Here is an 18977-nt window from a genome sequence, read left to right on the forward strand (position 1 = left end):
TATGATAACTGATCTCACAGGTCCCACAGGCCCAGAAGTTATACGTCCCTAATAAGCTCTTCAACTCATTGCCTCCAGTCATTCTTCCCACCAGAATGATTTTTCAAACATGCAAAAATCCCACTAATTCAATCAATCCCTCCACCCAAGGTAACCACTAATCCACTCTGTCACCACAGATCAGTTTGACCTGACTTAAAACTTCATGTAAATCAAACCATACAGTATCTACTCTTTCAAGTCCTTTTACTCAGCATGTTTTCAGGTATATCCACGTAATTACATGTCTCAGCAGTTCATTCCTTCTAATGCTGAGTCATATTGTCTTGTATGAATTTTGTTGTTGTTTTAAATCTGTTCACCAGGTCTTCACTTCTGAGATACTTTCATCTTCTCTATTTTCTCTATCCTCTCTGAAACTCCTACTGCTCAGATGATGGACTCCTGGACTGATAAATCTCAATATCTTTTCCTTACTGTTGTTTAATCTTTGACTTTTTTTTCTATACTCTGGGAGATTCCTTTGAATTTATCTTTTTTTTTTTTTGAAAGGACTTTATTTTTTTAGAGCACTTAGGTTTACAGCAAAATTGAGAAGGAGGTACAGAGATTTCCCATATACCTTCTGCTCACACACACGCACAACCTCCCCATTATCAACATCACTCATCAGAATGGTACATTTTTTTTTAACAAGGATGAACCTACATTGACACATCATAATCACCCAAAGTCTAAAGTTTACCTTAGGGTTCACTCTTGGTGTTGTACATTCTAATTCTAGGGATTTGGACAAATGTATAATGACATAGAGCCATCATTATAATATTACACAGAGGGACTTCCCTGGTGGCGCAGTGGTTAAGAATCCACCTGCCAATGCAGGGGACACGGGTTTGAGCCCTGGTCTGGGAAGATCCCACATGCGGCGGAGCAACTAATCCCGTGAGCCACAGCTACTGAGCCTGCACTCTAAAGCTCGCAAGCCACAACTACTGAGCCCGTGTGCTGCAAATACTGAAGTCTGCGTGCCTAGAGACCGTGCTTCGCAACAAGGGAAGCCACCGCAATGAGAAGCCCACGCACCACAACGAAGAGTAGCCCCTGCTCGCCGCAACTAAAGAAAGTCCATGCGCAGCAATGATGACCCAACACAGCCAAAAATAAAAAAATATATATACATAGTAAAAGAAAAAAAATCATACGAGTGTTTCCCCTTCCCTAAAAAATCCTCTGTGTATACATTATTTGTAGACACTTAATGACAGCCAAATGACACTGTCCTAAGATTTCTCAATACATCTAAAAGAGAAAAGTGGTGGGCATCATCATATAATGCTGATGTGATACTAAAGGCACCCAAACTTGAAACTTCACAGTGGCAGGCTGTATAAAATTTGTGTTGTGAGGTCCTTAGGGGAAAAAAAAAATAAAATCTATCACATCAAACTAATATTGATTTGGATGGAATTGCCTTTATAGTTGTGCTTATATTTAATTAGTAAATTTGTTGGTTTCCATGGTTTCATAAGAGATATAAACATAAGAAATGTACACCAAGATTTTTGTTTATAGATCTTTAAATAACATCATAACAATAGCCATGGTCTACACTGAGAGGAACACAGAGAATCTTTTCCTTTACAGAAGGATCAACATATTACTCAAAGAAGGGGCACAGGCCTGGAATTCTCAAGTCTTTGTAAACAGTGTGACAGGTCTAGACAGCGATCGGGATCCTGACCTTTAGCCAACATGTGACCTTGGGCAATAGTTTCCTCATTTGTGAAGATGGTAATGGCAACAACGCTCTCCTTGGGATTTGTGTGAAGATTAAGCAAAGTAATATATTGAAAATTCCTACCTGGTACAGGGCCTGGCCCACTGTAGGCCTGCTTCCCCTCCACAAGAGGTAGTTCCTATTTCCTCAGTTTTCATCAGGTATCAGCCACAGATAAGCTTATGAGAAAGCACTCCAGAAAACGCTGCCTCCTTGGCCACTCACTGCAACCTAAAAATATAGGGAAAGACTAAATGAAGGCAAAACTGCAAAAGAAATCATTCCTGTAAAAGACGGTTTTGGGAATTCCCTGGGTGGTCCAGTGGTTAAGACTCAGCGCTTTAACTGCCAGGGAACTAAGATCCTGCAAGCCGGGCAGTGTGGCCAAAAAAAAAAAAAAAAAAAAAGACAGTTTTGTCAAGAGCGCTGATATTGATCTGCTCAGCCTTAGCACAACCATGAACTATGTACCATCCAATCAGTATTAATTAATTAAGAGGAGGAAGTGAAAAAAGTGATGGTCCTCATTCCTATGAATGCCTTGTTGACCTAAATTCTGACTTAGCTCCGCTACAATGATTACATTCACTCTGTGTTCTATAGATACAGATTTATTTCTTCTTAAATACCGAGTTAGAATTTCCAGTTGCCCACAAATTATGACTGAAATCACCATCAAGGTATTCTTTCTTGGCCAAATGCTGGGAACAAAGGAATGTATTACTGACTTCTTATTGGACTGTATGCATATGTTTTAATCTATTATTTTAAAATTCTGTGTGGTATATTTTATTTCACCCCTATTTTGTGTGGAAAAGGAAAAACACTTTGAGCTTTTGGGATAAGAGGAAAGGGAAAGGCTGCTATTTTAATAAGACGCTACTTCATAATTAGCTTATTCTGAATAAAGGAATTGTTTCCAAGCACCAGCTCTAGGGAAAAGTAAGCATTGTTGATGCCAATTTCATGAGACTGAGGACCAAAGGAAGATTCAGAGAAAAAAACCAAAATACCATGTGATTCTTTGGGAGTGGCCAGCAATTTACCCTAACGAACAATGCACAAACCCCAAAAAAGTCCTTAAACCTCCAATGACTCATTTTCTGAGAAACAGTGTTAGTCTCAAATCCAGTGTAACTCAAATAATTTGTAGTGTAAGAGTAGAGGTCACTAGATTCATGAAAATAATAAAACTGTACTTTCGTCTCATTTTTAGTGGCACATTAGATTCTCCACAGCTGGGAAATTTTTAAAAAGGAAGGGAAAAGCTATGTTCTATTTAAGGCATTAACAGGAGTTCAAATTTGGGTTAATATTGACATGAAGTTTTAGTTTTTAATTCTAGCCTGTTTTATGATTTCAGAATTTCTTAGTAAACATTTACCACGAAAATATATTGATTTTTCTGTACAATACTGTATTGTGAGATTAATCTTTCTTTTCCTTCAAGAGAAAATGAACTCTCAAATCCTCAAAAATAAAAACCCTGGAGAAAAAAGAATTTGCTTAGAAGCATGCCATTATCCTCTTGTAAATCCTTTCCTTTCTCTTATTGAGTCCTGCTGTCTCATGCACTGACAATAATACAACATAGTTTCAGTGTGGTGATTGGTGCTATAAACATGCAGAGTTAAACAGAAACCCACAGTAGCCTCCTTCAGTGTAAAGTTGGCTTCTGTCAACAGAGAAAGCCAAAAGCCTAAAAGCATAGGAAAGCAAAACTCAGAGCTAAACATTTTCTGGATCCTGATTATTTTTAAAATAGAAGCATCAGATGCTATATTTTCAAGCACAGAATGACAGAGGAGGAAAGTTTGTAATCACTACTGAGGAGTGGTCAAGAAACGCATTTAAGAAAGATTAGACATAAATAATTTCCTGTTACCAAATATTATTAAATAAGGGAACATATTACCTTAAGACATTGGTAAAAAATCTTTCTTTAAAAATCCATCAAGTCGGGCTTCCCTGGTGGTGTAGTGGTTAAGAATCTGCCTGCCAATGCAGGGGACACAGGTTCGAGCCCTGGTCCGGGAAGATCCCACATGCCGCGGAGCAACTAAGCCCATGTGCCACAACTACTGAGCCCGTGCGCCACAACTACTGAAGCCCGCGCGCCTAGAGCCCATGCTCCGCAACAAGAGAAGCCACCGCAGTGAGAAGCCCGCGCACCGCAATGAAGAGTAGCCCCCGCTCACCACAACTAGAGAAAAGCCAGTGCGTAGCAACGAAGGCCCAAGGCAGACAAAAATAAAATAAATAAATAATAATAATAAAAATATCCATCCAGTCCCTGGGATGTGATCTCACATCTCCGGGAACATTAGATGTGATTTACCCAGAAAAGAGAAAATAATAGCACGGAGGAGCTTTCCTTTCTCTGTCCAATCCCAGGAATTGTGATTTGACAAAAATTAAATTAAAAAGTTAGCCCTGAATGTTTCTCTTCTTTACAACGTTTCCATTATAGTTAAATGTTCTTTTTTAAGTTATAGTATCCCATGTCAACACAAATGGTCCAGCTCCTGGGGCCTTAATTTTAACTGTGAGCAAGGTTTATGATATAACTCACCCCACTTCAGACATCTCTGATCTGAAATTTACTCCCAATCTTTAATGAAGACTAAAAAAGACAAAGGCATTTCCAGAAGGCCATTGTTTTTTTTTTAAATAAAAATTTCTGACTATAAGTGTTCCAAAATTTACTTGGAAAACACAAAAAAGAAAATTTAAATTACCAATAACAAAAAGATAAGTACATATGTGTTTATATTTCCCTCCAATCATTCAGAGATATAAATCATCTATATATTGGGGTCATACTAAGCATTATATCAAATTTGAAAAAAATTAAATATCCATCAAAAATATGATTTTAAAGTCTGCACGACATTTTGTTACTGTAGCAGTATTATATTTATTATTAGTTAGTCTCTACTGTTGGTAAATGTGGACAGCTTAAAAGATTCACAGGTAAAGTGCTAAAATAACACGTCCTTAAGTTGCCTTTGACACTTGGGAAAGCACAATTTCCCTGACAAAGTTAAGAACAAGCAAACTTAAGCAAGAAAGAGATGAAGCAGAGCGGAAATAGGAATTCGGGCGTCTGGATCCAGGGGATGAGGCCTAAGGCGACTGGCACTTTGAGCCTCTTAGACTCCTCCCCCAACATTTTACACACATGACATCTAGCTCAAATGAGCATTAAGCACCAATTCGGAAGAGAATAAAAAATGCCAGGGGAGGGGGCTTCCCTGGTGGCGCAGTGGTTGGGAGTACGCCTGCTGATGCAGGGGACATGGGTTCGTGCCCCAGTCTGGGAGGATCCCATGTACCGCGGAGCGGCTGGGCCCATGAGCCATGGGCGCTGCGCCTGCGCGTCCGGAGCCTGTGCTCCGCAATGGGAGAGGCCACAACAGTGAGAGGCCCGCGTACTGCAAAAAAAAACAAACAAACAAACAAAAAAAAAAACCAGGGGAGCGACAAGCACTCTGGAGAGTGAATCTGGAAGTGGCTCTGGGTGTGAGGAGAATCACAGATCTGTACTGACATAGTATACACCCGCTAAGTGCATATGAGGTCCTTTTAACAGTCTGGAGTCTAAGTCTTTCCCCCAAACTATTGAGTCTTGGCGTCGCTTCTAGCGGCTGAACAGCTAACTCCTCAAAACAAAAGTCTTGGGACCGAGGCCCGCTCGTTCTCAAACTTGGCAGCCATCAGAACCACTGGAGGAGGTGTGTTATAGGTCAATTTATTTCGGCTCCGAGGCGCACACCACCGACGCTTTTGAGCCTGAAGGTTACAGGTGGCCGCCTACCTGCGTTCGAAACCCGAGCCGCAGGGGAAGGCCCCAGAGCCGGTCCCGGGCCAGACTGCGAAGCGACGCCCAGGCCAACGCGGTGTCTGCGGCCGGCGGGCCGGGCAGGGGGCTTGTCCGCGGACCCCGCCAGAGGGCGCCAGGACCTCGCCGCGCGCCCAGCGGCCCCGGACCTTAGGCGAGACCTGAAAACGCTCAGGTGCGACAGAAAGGGCGCGTGATCCCGGGCCGCGGCGGGCTGTACGGGCGCCTGTTCCAAACCCATCAGCACTCCGGCTCCCTCGGCTATCGCCCGAGCGTAAGACCTTGTTTTGTGTTTTGTTTTAAAAGCCTTCTCCGCCCCCGTACTGCTTGAAGGCGTAAATGAGAGAGGGTGGGAGGGGTGAGAGGGGGAAACGGAGAAAAGAGGCGCTGGAAGGCTGAATGCCTTCTTTAAATTACTGCTGACACCTCGGTTCCAGGCCCCTACAATCTCAATCAACAATCCATTAGAACTCAACAGGAGTAAAACGAAATCCTCGTTTAAGTGTATTTATCCGATCTCCTTTCTCTCTTTCAAATGCTAAATCCATTTCAGCATATGCCCCCTTCTTTCTCTCGCCTTTCTCTCAAGACTGGCAGCCCATACCACTCTTGTAAATATGAAAGATGCTAATCATATGACATATCACGTCTCCGTCGGAGCCAGAATAAAGCCTTCAGATTTGGGATCATTGCCTCCAGACAACAGCTTCATCAGCCGGAAAGTTGGTTTTTTTCTCCTTTCCTTCAACTCTCAATCCCTTCTTTGTCTGGAGTAAAATGCAGCCGACTCGAGCCACCCAGGCCATATGGTTCACTCTGTATTTTCTTAGTTGAATTCTGAATTGTTTCTGTGACTTGCGAAGTTTTTTTGGAAGTGCGTATAAAGACATAGAAGAGCTACTTGTGCAGGGAGAGCTGCTGGGCGCGCCGCGGCCGCCCCCTCCCGGCCTGGAGCCCCGGCGGCTCCGCGGAGTGTAACACCGGCGACTGCGTTGTCGCGGGCGGGACCAACGACCAGCAGGCCGCAGCTGCCCGGTTCGCTCGCGGTGCCTACTCCGCGCCTCGCACGGCGCCCGGCACACAGCAGGCGCTTGCAGAAATATTCGGGGGGAATGAAAAAATGAATAAATTAGCTACGCGGGTTGACCCCGAATGGTTTGTGTCCCAGAGTATCCTTTTGGATCCGTGAAGAGAAAAGGTAGCCTCGCCCTCTCCCGACACACAGTTTTCTGGCATGTAACTTTCTCATTTTTTTGGTCTGCTTATTTGAATGTAAGCTCTATGGGGGTGGGAATAGTGTCTGTCTTGTGCATGGCATTGTTCCCAGGGGTTGGTACAGTGCTTGGCACAGTGGGTGCTCATTAAGTACATTTTGAAGGTAAAAGGGAGACATGATTGAATGAATGCGCTAACGTAGAAGGATGATATCTTATTTCCCAAAGGAACAGATTTAAGAACTTTCTCTGCTAAAGATTCGAACTTATTTACCCTACCTCACCCTTTTAATTTATATCATCAACAAACAATAATTTCCAGAAGATAATTCTGGGAGGTTATGTTTTTCCTTAGTGGGGAGAGGAGAGGGAAAATCGGCTTTCAGATCTTTATCCATTGCTTTGAATAAGTTTTGTGTTTTCCAGGTTCGGGACTGTCCGTGCAAGGGAGCAGGCTGCCAAATTTCCTTTCTCTCTGTCTAACTCCCTACACAAACCCCAAAGAGTTCTTTCACCAAATCATTAAATTCTACAGAGGTGGTCAAGCTCGCACTGCTTTTCATGAAACGGAGAAAGAAAAGGGTCCTTGAAGTTTAGAAGATGCCCAAGGAAAACTCCTTGAATGACATCAAAAGAATGAGTTTCCATAGCTGTTGAAGCACGAGGGCCGTGTATCCGCACAAAGAGGGACCGGGGCACCGGGACGGGCCCACCGCTCTGTCCCAGGACAATTGGGTCACTGAAATAGGGAATTAATTACCATTGGAGAGTGGGCAGCCCATTCACCACTGGCTGAGTTTTATTAAACGCCAATATAAATAACAAAACAACTCTTGTGGCTGCACTATTCCTACACGCCAAAGGAAGGATTATGCTGGGGATTAACATCTTAAAGTCTATGAGACTTTCTGACTCAAGGCTCGGAGCTGGTAATCGTGTTTGTCTCCTGGTTCAGCGATTAGTGCTCTCTTTCTTGCACTTTCCCCTGGATAGCCAATGTCCCTTTTTGCAGGCACAGAGGGGTGGGGGGCTTCTCTCCCTAGTGGGCCCCCAGCCCCCCATTCACGCGCCGGCTGTTCTTTTCCCCTTACCTGAGGAAAACAATCAGAAAGCTGGCGGAGATTGGCAAAATCTCCTACAGTGATTTCTTTCCTTCGTGGGAAAGAAGAGGGGTGCTTGGGCAGCGGGCCGCGTAAGGAGCGAAGAGAGGCCTGCCGGGCGCTGCCTTTCCGGAGCGGGTGGGGAGAGGGTAGAGTCGATGCAGAAGGAAGGGAGCCTTTCGGCACCTGCCGGGCGGATTTCGCCGCCATCAAGACGACCTGTGCGTCAAGCTGGATTTCCTGAATGTTTGACTTGAGGCACCAAAGCACGTTAAGCGGGTTTAGGGCAAGGGTCTCGGAATGGGGGTCCCGGGGGATGGGTTACGATCTTCTCTGCCTCTCTTCTCCTCTTGTAGATTCTCCCGCCTCTCCCCAAACACGGAAGGGGGAGGGGCTGGCGCGCTGAAATGACAGCGCAGCATCCTAGCTCGGACCTCTTCAGGACTAGATTGACAAATCCTCCCCGACAGGATCCGAGGGAAAATCGAGGATGAGACTGAGAAATCCGCACAGGGGTCCAGTAAGAAGGTGGGGCGTGAGTTTACATTGTTATTGCTCTTGGCTTCCTTGGCTCCCCAGAAGGGGACTGCCAAAAATTCCGAGCTCACTCTGGCTCCCAAGCACTCACCATCACCGGTAATGAAATCTGACAGGGTGAGGAGTCCTCTGCTGGGGTGGGGGGAGCTGATCTTTCCCACTCGGGCCTCCTCGGCGCTAGAAACTGTGCTTCTAGTCCGCGGCGAAGAACTAAAGCTCTTCAGGACCGGCTAACTTTTTCTCTCCCTCTTTCCGCCTTTCTGAGAGCTCACCAGGTAGATTAGGATTTAGGCTACAAAGCCACCCTTGGCAGATACATCATCCGTTCCTTTTAGCAGAGCAGAGTCCCTCCCTTCCCCTGCAGGCAGGGCGGTTTACTGTGAATTGGGGGACAGGCTTGATGGGCGGGCAAACTTTTGCCCCTGCAACGCTCTGGGAAAGGAGCCCTTCTCTGTCGCCGCCCTCGCCCCATTCACCCGCAACGGCAAGAGTATGTCATGGGGACCATTTGTCCTCTCTGGCCACTTGTGAGGTCGAAGTGTGGAAGGGATGTAGCCTGTGGCTCCACAGCAACACCTACCCTAAACTTTGGGGCTTTTGGGTCGTCTCTAAGTTCAAACTTCTTAAAAACAACAAAGACTTTCCAAAGGTCTCCACCCCTTCCCCCCTCCCTTTACGTCACTTTTCTCTCCCTACACGCACTCGGGCCCCCTTTCTTTTTAAGGCTTGGGGATGAGTTTAAATCATTGGACTCCCATTTCTTGATAACTGCCTGCTTTGAGCTTTTGTTCCCTTAAAGTAGGACTGCACACTGAAAGAGGGGCTGAAGATGAACAGCTTGACCCTTTAGGACAGTTCACGCAATGGACAGGAGCAGCTCTCGGTCACCAAACTCCCTGACGCTATTCACGCGCTCCCCTCCCCCTTCGCATAACATTTCAGCCTCGTTTCATCTGGACAATCTTTTAGACCACACAAGTGCCTCTTGAATTTATTTAAGTTAAAAGAGTGTAAGAAGAGTCCAGCTAAGGATATTTGGCGTTGGTCACATCTTTGCAAATCTGAGTACAAATCGAAATTGCTTTCTTTCAACAAAACCGAGCAAAATGCTGAACATATAAAATTTTGCAACTGAGTGTGAACGGCTGATTTCTGGATTGCACTAGCAAGTTAATTGTTCTTGGCATTCTTTTAAAAAACAATACTCTACATGGTGGGAAATATTTCCAGAAATATTATCAAGAGTGATGTTTCTCTTGAAGGCTACAATGGAAACACACAACCAAAATTCTTAAAATTCCATGATAATACAGAGGGTGACTTTTTTTTAAAACGCCTGTACTTTTGCACACATCACTGCATATACCCAAAGAAGCCCTTATTTTAAAAATAAAGTTATATAAACTCCCTGATATCTTTCTTTCTTTCTTTCTTTTTCTTTTTTTTTTTTTGCGGTACGCGGGCCTCTCACTGTTGCGGCCTCTCCCGTTGCGGAGCACAGGCTCCGGACGCGCAGGCCCAGCGGCCATGGCTCACGGGCCCAGCCGCTCCGCGGCATGTGGGATCTTCCCGGACCGGGGCATGAACCCGTGTCCCCTGCATCGGCAGGCGGGCTCCCAACCACTGCGCCACCAGGGAAGCCCCCTGATATCTTTCGATTTACATAGGTTAGAGACTGATTTATGTCATGTGACTACGTACACAATATATTAGTTTCTTGGCATACGTTTTCTTTCTGAAAATAATTTCCTTTCCTGGAAATTTCCAGAATCAGAAATGTGCAATTCATCCTAATAATATTTTACTGTTACTACATATCTGCACAGGATACACTTAAATATGTACTATTAACTTCTTACAGACAGTAGAAAAGTTTGGATTTTGACAAAGAAAAGCATTCACCGTTTCAGCGCATCATAAAGTCTGGGAGAACATAAAAACTGGGGGGTCAGATACCCAAATACTGTTAAAAATCAACTAAAGAAATCCATTGTGGGGCCGCCCTGGTGGTCCAGTGGTTAAGAATCCGCCTTCCAATGAGGAGGGCACAGGTTCGATCCCTGGTCGGGGAACTAGGATCCCACATGCCACAGGGCAACCAAGCCCAAGCGCTCTGGAGCCTGTGCGCCACAACTAGAGAGAAGCCCTCGCACCACAACGAAGAGTCCGGGTGCCACAGCTAAGACCCGATGCAGCCAAATAAATTAATTTTTTTTTTTTTTTTTTTTTTTTTTTGGTGGTACGCAGGCCTCTCACTGTTGTGGCCTCTCCCGTTGTGGAGCACAGGCTCCGGACGCGCAGGCTCAGTGGCTATGGCTCACGGGCCCAGCCGCTCCGCGGCATGTGGGATCCTCCCAGACCGGGGCACGAACCCGTGTCCCCTGCATCGGCAGGCGGACTCTCAACCACTGCGCCACCAGGGAAGCCCAAATAAATTATTTAATTAAGAAGAAAAAAGAAATCCATTGTGTTTTTCACTAGCCCTAACCATCAGAACCAGCTTGATCTCAGTGTTTGTTTGGAGTTATAAAAGCTAATCAGGTCTTCCAGTAAGCCTCCACTTAACTGGATTCTGATTCTATTCTTCCCCCCAATATATTTTATCATAAAATCAACCCAGTACTTCCTAGCTTAACCAAAAATTTAAGACCTGTGCAAAGAAGCATGTTTCTATGATGCTAAAGTAAACTTTCTTTTGTTTCTATTACATTAACCTATTGGTTTGTCTTTCTTTGCAGGCAACTCCTTCCATGAGCCGTAGATATCTAAAGACTGACACCCCATAATATCTCCCATCATTCCAGTATTTGTTTGTAGCAGTCTGATCATTTCCTCAGAACCTAGCTTTCTCATCCTCTGTTTCTTTTAAAATTAACACAAAAATCCTGCATCCACTCCCATGTGTCCCTTCAATTTTTTACCTTGGCTAGCCAAGACATTAGAGAGTTTTTTTTTAGGGGGGGCTGTAAAGAGTATTTACTTGTTTGGTATCAGTGATCATCACCTATAAAATAATGCTAATGTGTGCATACAACCATGGTAAGCACTTCTGCTATCTTTCACTACTGACACATCTTTTTTTTGTTTGTTTTTGTTTTTGCGGTACGTGGGCCTCTCACTGCTGTGGCCTCTCCCGTTGCGGAGCACAGGCTCTGGACGTGCAGGCTCAGCGGCCATGGCTCACGTGCCCAGCCACTCCGCGGCATGTGGGATCTTCCCGGACCGGGGCACGAACCCGTGTCCCCTGCATCGGCAAGCGGACTCTCAACCACTGCACCACCAGGGAAGCCCCACTACTGACACATCTTTTGCTTGGTCAAACTCTTTTATGAAGTTCTTATTCTGAAGGTTCATGATACAGAGACAGAGACCCCAAGAAGTGTGAGAGAGGCAAATGCTGTATTCTGGAGACACTGAACATTTCTCTTCTTTCTTTTTTAATATCTGCATTTCTGCCTTATGAAATTAATCTGTTCTAAAAGGATTGAGGAGGGAACTGGGGAAATAATTCTTTTAAATTTAGGGAGCTTGTTTTTAAAGTGGAGGAGATGAAAAGCACAAATATCAACCAGCAAGGTGAAAATCGTGGCAGTTTTCAAATAAATTCAGGACAGAAGGAAGTCTGGAGGTTGGGTAGCTGCAGCGGATAACAGTCTCTTTCATGGGATTCTAATTTTCATTTTCTTTACTTTGTGCCTTCCAGGCCGGCTCATGATCTCCCTGCAGAAAACATTAAACAAATTGAAACCACTCCAAAACACTTCCATCATCCCCTTCTCTGAAATACAACTTGTTTCCAATTCCTACAATTCGAATGAGACCGAGACCACAGACAATATCCTTTTTCTCCGGCCACTTTTCAAATCCTAACATTCCAACTGTGCCTTGCTGAAACTTAAATCTGCAAAAGGGACTCCTCTCCAATCTACTGGAGTCCAGATCCATCCCCGCTACTCATGCACCGTCTAACACACGGTCCAGCACACACTTCTTGGGGCTCTGGTTCTAAGAAGTCAGCCACTTCGACAAGAGGGTGGGCGTGAGCGTGAGGAGGAGGAGGAGGACGCAGGGAGGGCTGTTGAGCAATTCAGAACAAGTTCCCTTCGAGGTCCAGTAGCCCTCCAGCTCTTTTTTTCCTATTCAAAAGCCGGGAGAATTGGGAGGACGGGCCCCATGTCCCTACAACGCCCCCCAGCGCGGAGCAGAGGTCATGGAGATGTCAACGCAGCCCATTCGCTCGAGGGAGCTGCGAGTCGGCGCTCTTCCCCCTGCACCCCCCCCCCCCCCCCCCCCCGCGCAGGAAGCCTCTGCTGTCCGCCCCGCCATAAACTGGGGTTAACCCTAACGCCTTCCACCCACAGCAAACCAAAAACCTATATCCGTGCTCGGAGCCTCAGTGTGTCACACGTAAAATGAGGAGGTCCCTTTTCGTTCTCATATGTGAGTGCTTTTATTCTCACATCCCCTAAAAGCCTACTCTATCTGCCCTGGCAGGAGACGCCCCTATGAATCCTCCAATCTCCTCTCTCTTCATCCTCCCACGTCAGTCCTTCTGGAACCTAAACACGCTTGCCCACCAAGTGCCCACAGCTCGTCATCCATACCCCATTCCTCCTTTAACCAAATGAAAGCGTTTTTAAATAGTTTACTATTTGATACAGCTCCTAAGAAGCTTTGCCAAGAGACGTCCGGCATCACCAAAGGGCTAACTGCTTTCCCCAGGATTCTGACCCCCATTAACTAATTCCTCGGATCCCGACGTCCGGGAGCTAGGAGGCCGGGCAGCGCCCGGTGCGGTGCGCGCGCGCGCGCGCGTCGGGGCGGGGGTGGGGTGCAGCCGCAAGGACCCGGGCGGGGGCGGTCGCCTTGGTCTCCCCGCCGGCCCCCGGCGCCCCGGCCCCTAATGAGCCGCTGAAAGGGAGCGGGCTCCGGTGCGCGTGGCTCGCAGGCCTCCCGGAGTCCCGGGCGCCCTGATTGGCCAGCTGCGCCTCGCGACCTCCATTCATTAATAAATTAGCGGCACGCTCCAGCCGAGCGCGAGCCACCAATCACAATGGGCAGCGGCGGCGACAACAGCCGCAGCTTGAGCCGGTGCAGCCGCCACCGCTTCAGCACTCCGACCGCAGCCTCAAGCTCCAGCAGGAGCTTTAGAACCATTTTATGCTGATTAGATAAAGGGGGAGAAGAGAGGCGGGGGCGATGGGAGGAGGAGGATGGATGGCAGGGCCAGGGGAGGGGGGAAGTGGGTGAAGAAAGAGAAAGAAATGAATGATGATAATGCAATGAAAAGAGTAAGCCGAGGAGGGAAAAGCGGGGGAGAAGGGGGGCCGGCACTGGGGGAGGAGGCGGCGGCGGCCGCGGATGGGGGGAGATGGGGGCCCCGGGGGCAGATCTGATTGTTTTCTTGGTGGTATATAAGGGGTTTTAAGGAGAGTCGTGTGCCAGACACGCAGCCACTGAACCACAAGCAGCTTCGCTTTAACTGGAGTGCCTGGGAGTCGCGTGCCAGGAGCCGCACGGCCGGGGACTTACTGACAGACAGACACGCACCACCAGCACAACACACGAGACCCGGGCGGGTCGCCGCGGCCGCCGGGGCTCTTGGCAAACTCGCACGACGGAGAGGTCCCCCGCGGAGCCGCGCCGCAGTAGCGCCAGTCCCGCTGCTTCCAAGGCAGCAGAAGGGGCAGCACTGCGCTCCGGGCTGCTCGGAGAATCGCAGCACACGCCAAAGTAATAGCGACGCCGAGGCACATTCAGAGAGCGAACCAAGTAAGTATCCGCGCGGCTGCTTCCTACTTGGAAGGGTGTTTCCCGTACTCCGTCCCACCACGCCCGAACGCCCTTCGCTCGCGCAGAATCTTTGTCACGGGGGCCGCAGCCCTTTCCGGGGCGGGAACACAGCTGTCAGGGCGGCCGGTAGAGTTCGGGACTCGGCTGGCTGGCGACGGGGCACAACAAGGGGCGCTCCTGAGCTTGGGGAGCACAGGAGGGGTTTCCTCCCCAATTTACCTTCCTCCTTGGCGCCGTTCCGAGGGGGTCTTCTCGGGTGCGCGCAGCAGTACGTCCCGGCGACACCAAGAACATGCCTCTGCTTCTATATTGACACCTCGTTTGGTTCTTTCTCCCTCTCTGCTCTCTTCTCCAGGATGTTCGTCAAATCTGAGACCTTGGACTTGAAGGAGGAAGAGGACGTGCTGGTGCTGCTCGGCTCGGCCTCCCCCGCCTCGGCGGCTCTGACGCCCCTATCTTCCAGCGCCGACGAGGAGGAAGAGGAGGAGCTGGGCGCGTCGGGCGGGGCGCGTTGGCAGCGTGGGGCCGGGGCCGGGGCGCGGGCTGGGTCGCCGGGAGGGGCCGAGGGCTGCCGGCCAGCGCGGCTGCTGGGTCTGGTGCACGAGTGCAAGCGGCGCCCCTCCAGGGCGCGGGCCGTTTCTCGCGGCGCCAAGACGGCCGAGACGGTGCAGCGCATCAAGAAGACCCGTAGATTGAAGGCCAACAACCGCGAGCGCAACCGCATGCACAACCTCAACGCGGCGCTGGACGCGCTGCGTGAGGTGCTCCCCACGTTCCCCGAGGACGCCAAGCTCACCAAGATCGAGACCCTGCGTTTCGCCCATAACTACATATGGGCGCTCACCGAGACGCTGCGCCTGGCTGACCACTGCGGGGGCGGCGGCGGCGGCGGCGGCCTGCCGGGGGCGCTCTTCTCCGAGGCCGTCTTGCTGAGCCCCGGAGGCTCTAGTGCCGCCCTGAGCAACAGCGGAGATAGCCCTTCGCCTGCCTCGACGTGGAGCTGCACGAACAGCCCCGCGCCGTCTTCCTCCGCCTCCTCCAACTCCACCTCTCCCTACAGCTGCACTTTATCTCCTGCCAGCCCGGCGGGTTCAGACATGGACTATTGGCAGTCCCCACCTCCCGACAAGCACCGCTACGCACCTCACCTGCCCATAGTCAGGGACTGTATCTAGAGCCGCCATCTCTGCTACCCACGCCAGGCCTTAGTGGCTACCCTTTCCTGTCCCCGTTCAGGCCCTCCTCCCACCCCTCTCCTGACCCCGCTTTCCATGCCCCAGAAACGATCTCACTACTCAGAGCAGGTGTAGCCGTTATGATTCCTCGGTTGTTTGTTGCCTTCCTTGGCGAAGGGCTTCCTTCATTCAGACGGGCTCTCTAATTTATTGGTGTGATGGAGCTTATTGTCAAAGAGGATGGTAGAGTTTGGGGGGCACTTCTTAAGGCTAAAAAGATGCTGGGAAGAGATGAAGGTGGCATGTCTAAAGAGTTCGCAGAGCGGACTGACGCTCTTCCCCTCTCTCGGTGCAGTGCGTGTGAATCTCCCAGGGGGAATGCAACTGGTTCCTGTGATCTCTTCACCTTTGCTTCTATGTAGAGATGTTAATGTCGAGTAGAAAGAAATGTATCTTAGCATCTGAATGATTTTTACCGGTAATAATATTATCCACAGATTTGCAATGGCTGGCATCTGCTTTATTCCCAGTGCTGTCTGCGGGCTGTGGGAATTTCACCTGTCAAACCAAACTTTCCCTATCTGCTGTGCACTTTGTTCTGTTTCCCAGATTCGTCACAATGCCTATTGTCCCGCCCTTCTCTTTCCTTTTTCTTCTCCATTTTGCCATCTGTCTCTTATGATTTATAAGGGGGAAAAAGTTGTTTTGTTAGAGGGCCAGGTTAGAAGTCATTGTATAATTTGTAGGCTTTGTAATGATTGAATGCAAGCGTGGAAATTTAGGCTGAACTCTCTATCAAAAGGAGAAATGTGGAGGAAAAGGGAAAAATCATGAGGGAGGATTGCTTCATGTATTATTTATCTCGACCTTTTAAGGGAGAAGGAACTCCCCTATTCTTTCAAGAGATTAAAAATAAATCAACAGGCTGAAAACCTAAGCAGACACGGAGCATTATCAGGATCAGCCACACACGTGTTTCTTTCTATTTATTATAAAGAAAAATTTCATGAGAAAAGTATGTATTTTTTGTATATTCTACAGAGTTTATTCTAGTATGTATTTACATCTTGGAAGAACAAGAAAATTGTTCTCATGATTAAACTATAAATAAAATATCTAATTTTCATAGTTTTTGTGTGCTGTATTACAATTTTTTCCTGCTTATGTGGCTTCTAGAAGAATGAGTTGCATTTTTCTGAAATTCTCCCAATATCAAATTGAGTAGAGTACTTGTATTTTTTTGTCAATGTTTGTGTAGAGATTTCACTGACACATAAGGTCTAAGCAATCACAGGAAGCTGAATTATATTCGAGACACTAACATTGATATAAAAGTATAACTCTCAATACAGACAAAACTTAGTTTTTAAGAAATCAATTTCGGAGCAAACAAGATTAGTAAAAAAAATGGGGGGGAGCATTTATGATAATTTTATTTTGATATTAATTATCATTTTAATGAATGATAATTAAGTCATGATAAGTGCCAATGTTCAGAAACCTTGATTTTAAAAAACAGTGAAGTTGAAATTTCTTGGTGGAGTATGTAGAAATTTGATTCTTACACTTCACTTCTTTGAGCTTCAGTTATCACCTGTGAACTAAAGGGATTGGACATGATCTCTAAGGGCCCCTTCCAGCTCTAACATCTGTGACGTAACTGAGTATTTATAAATTCATTATTGGAAGCTGATTTCATATTAGCCAATCCAGTCTTTGTTAAAATAGTTTACACAACTTCTTCAAAGAAAAAGCAAAAATGGTTTCCTAATCTCCAGGGTACATAACTCTGTAACTTGTACCTCAATCTCCAAAGCAGAAATCAGTGACCTTTGGCCTTGGGTCAAAGATGACCAAGTGAACGTTGACCACATTCTAGGTTTAAGCCCTTTAGGGAATGGTGTCCAGGACAACACAAGCTAAAAAAGGATCATGTCAGTAAAGAAATATTGGTTGTTCACTGTCTCGCCCACCCTCATGAACTTCATATCTGCTTCTGGTTTGAGCCAAATCCTCCACTCCTCTGCATAAAGCAATGATAACTCTCCTGAGACGCCTATCTGAAACTGCTCTTCCTCTCCATCCATATGGAAAATATTAAGTGTTTAATATCTCAATACCTCCATTTTTAATAAAAGGAAGAACCAACCCAGGGTTTGTCTGGCTTTCATCTCTGGATGTAAGGGAGACCTGTTGGAAAACCCCTTCTAGTTTAAAGATTGTATTATTCTTAGCCACTCGATTATCTAATATGAGGAGAAAGTGATTTTTCTCGTACATTCACCTTTATGTTTCTAGTGTTTAAAAAGCCAAGCCATCAAGCAAAGCAATCGTAGTATGAGAGTTTTTTTTTTTTTACATCTGAGAGTTTTGAAAATCACTGTTTTAATGCCAAATAACTGTTAATTTAGTGATGATGATGCTTTTATGGTGATTATAGGCTTCTTTTGGAAACTTGCCAAGGAAACAGGTTCATGACAAGTCTGGGGAAGGTAAATCTTCAGGTGCAGGTACTCAGGAAACCTCAGCTGGTGAGGGGGATCCTATAAACAGGTGGTGACCCTAACAGCTTATTTGGAGAGGCACAGATGGGGGGAGGGTTCAATAGTCATAGTTTTGATGGGTAATACACCTAATGACTTAACCAGCAACCTAGTTGAATCTAGCAGCCACCTCTGCAGTTTCTCCAGGACCAGAGACCCGTTCAGCAAGAGCTTGCAGGTCCTCTTACACACCAGCATCACGTCATATACGGCAGGAATTCCGTCTCCCGTCTGTGATCTACACTCGGGCTTTTCCTCCGCTGTCTCCAGCAGACCTTATTTTACACTAAGTAGATGCAATTATTTTTTATGGCGTCTAATCACTTTTAGCGGTTAAGAACGATGTTCTTCCTGCCTCACTTCGCGCTGGGAGTTCTCCTCCCCACCCACTGCAACATCCGCAGCCTGTGGGTTGAGGCCCAGTCGTCCTCTCCCGTCCCCTGTAGGGATGAGAATTACTGGTCGAAGCTTCAGCAGTAGGGAATGTAGTCGCTCTTCCATTTTACCCATTCGCCTCCCGCCCTGTGACCAGCTTGGTCTGTCTGCACCAAGCAGGTTCGTGGGCCGCTGAGCCAAGCCATTCTATTTCTGGAGCTCTCTGCTGAGAGCCGTTTCAAGCAAGGCCATGAAGATGTTGTTCTGATGACAGTCCCACACCGCAAAAGTTGCCAGTTATTTCCAGCTCCAGGGGCGCGGTGGCGTGTTTACCTAAGGGCGGAGAGGTGCGAGGGTTGGTCCTGGCCCGGGTGGATCTCTGCTTCGGCGCCGCCAGGCTCCAGGCATTGATTGTATTTACTTGTTCTGAAGTGCCCAGGACTTAGGGCTGATTTTCCTTCACCAGATCTAAGACAAATCCATCTGAGGGTGAACAAGGAGAAAACGGAGAAGCGGAGAGGTGGGCCGCCAGACGAGGCGGGGACTAGAGGAGTACTGGGGCTCCCGGAGCCCCCAGCACCTGGGCAGCAGCCGGGTAGGCTCCCTCCCGGGCAGAGCC

At 47.4% G+C, this 18977-nt stretch overlaps 1 protein-coding gene across 1 annotated transcript; it reads left to right on the forward strand.

The window, feature by feature from the left end:
- Positions 1 to 14513: 14513 nt before the first annotated feature.
- NEUROG2 (neurogenin 2) lies at positions 14514 to 15440 on the forward strand (the record flags this gene model as incomplete). Its single annotated transcript, XM_079712635.1, has 1 exon — positions 14514 to 15440. The coding sequence occupies exon 1, from the start codon at positions 14622 to 14624 to the stop codon at positions 15438 to 15440; it is 819 nt and encodes a 272-aa protein (XP_079568761.1). The 5' UTR covers positions 14514 to 14621.
- Positions 15441 to 18977: the final 3537 nt, after the last annotated feature.

This window comes from Hyperoodon ampullatus (assembly GCF_949752795.1).
Source record: "Hyperoodon ampullatus genome assembly, chromosome: 1".
Classification (NCBI taxonomy): Eukaryota; Metazoa; Chordata; class Mammalia; order Artiodactyla; family Ziphiidae; genus Hyperoodon; species Hyperoodon ampullatus.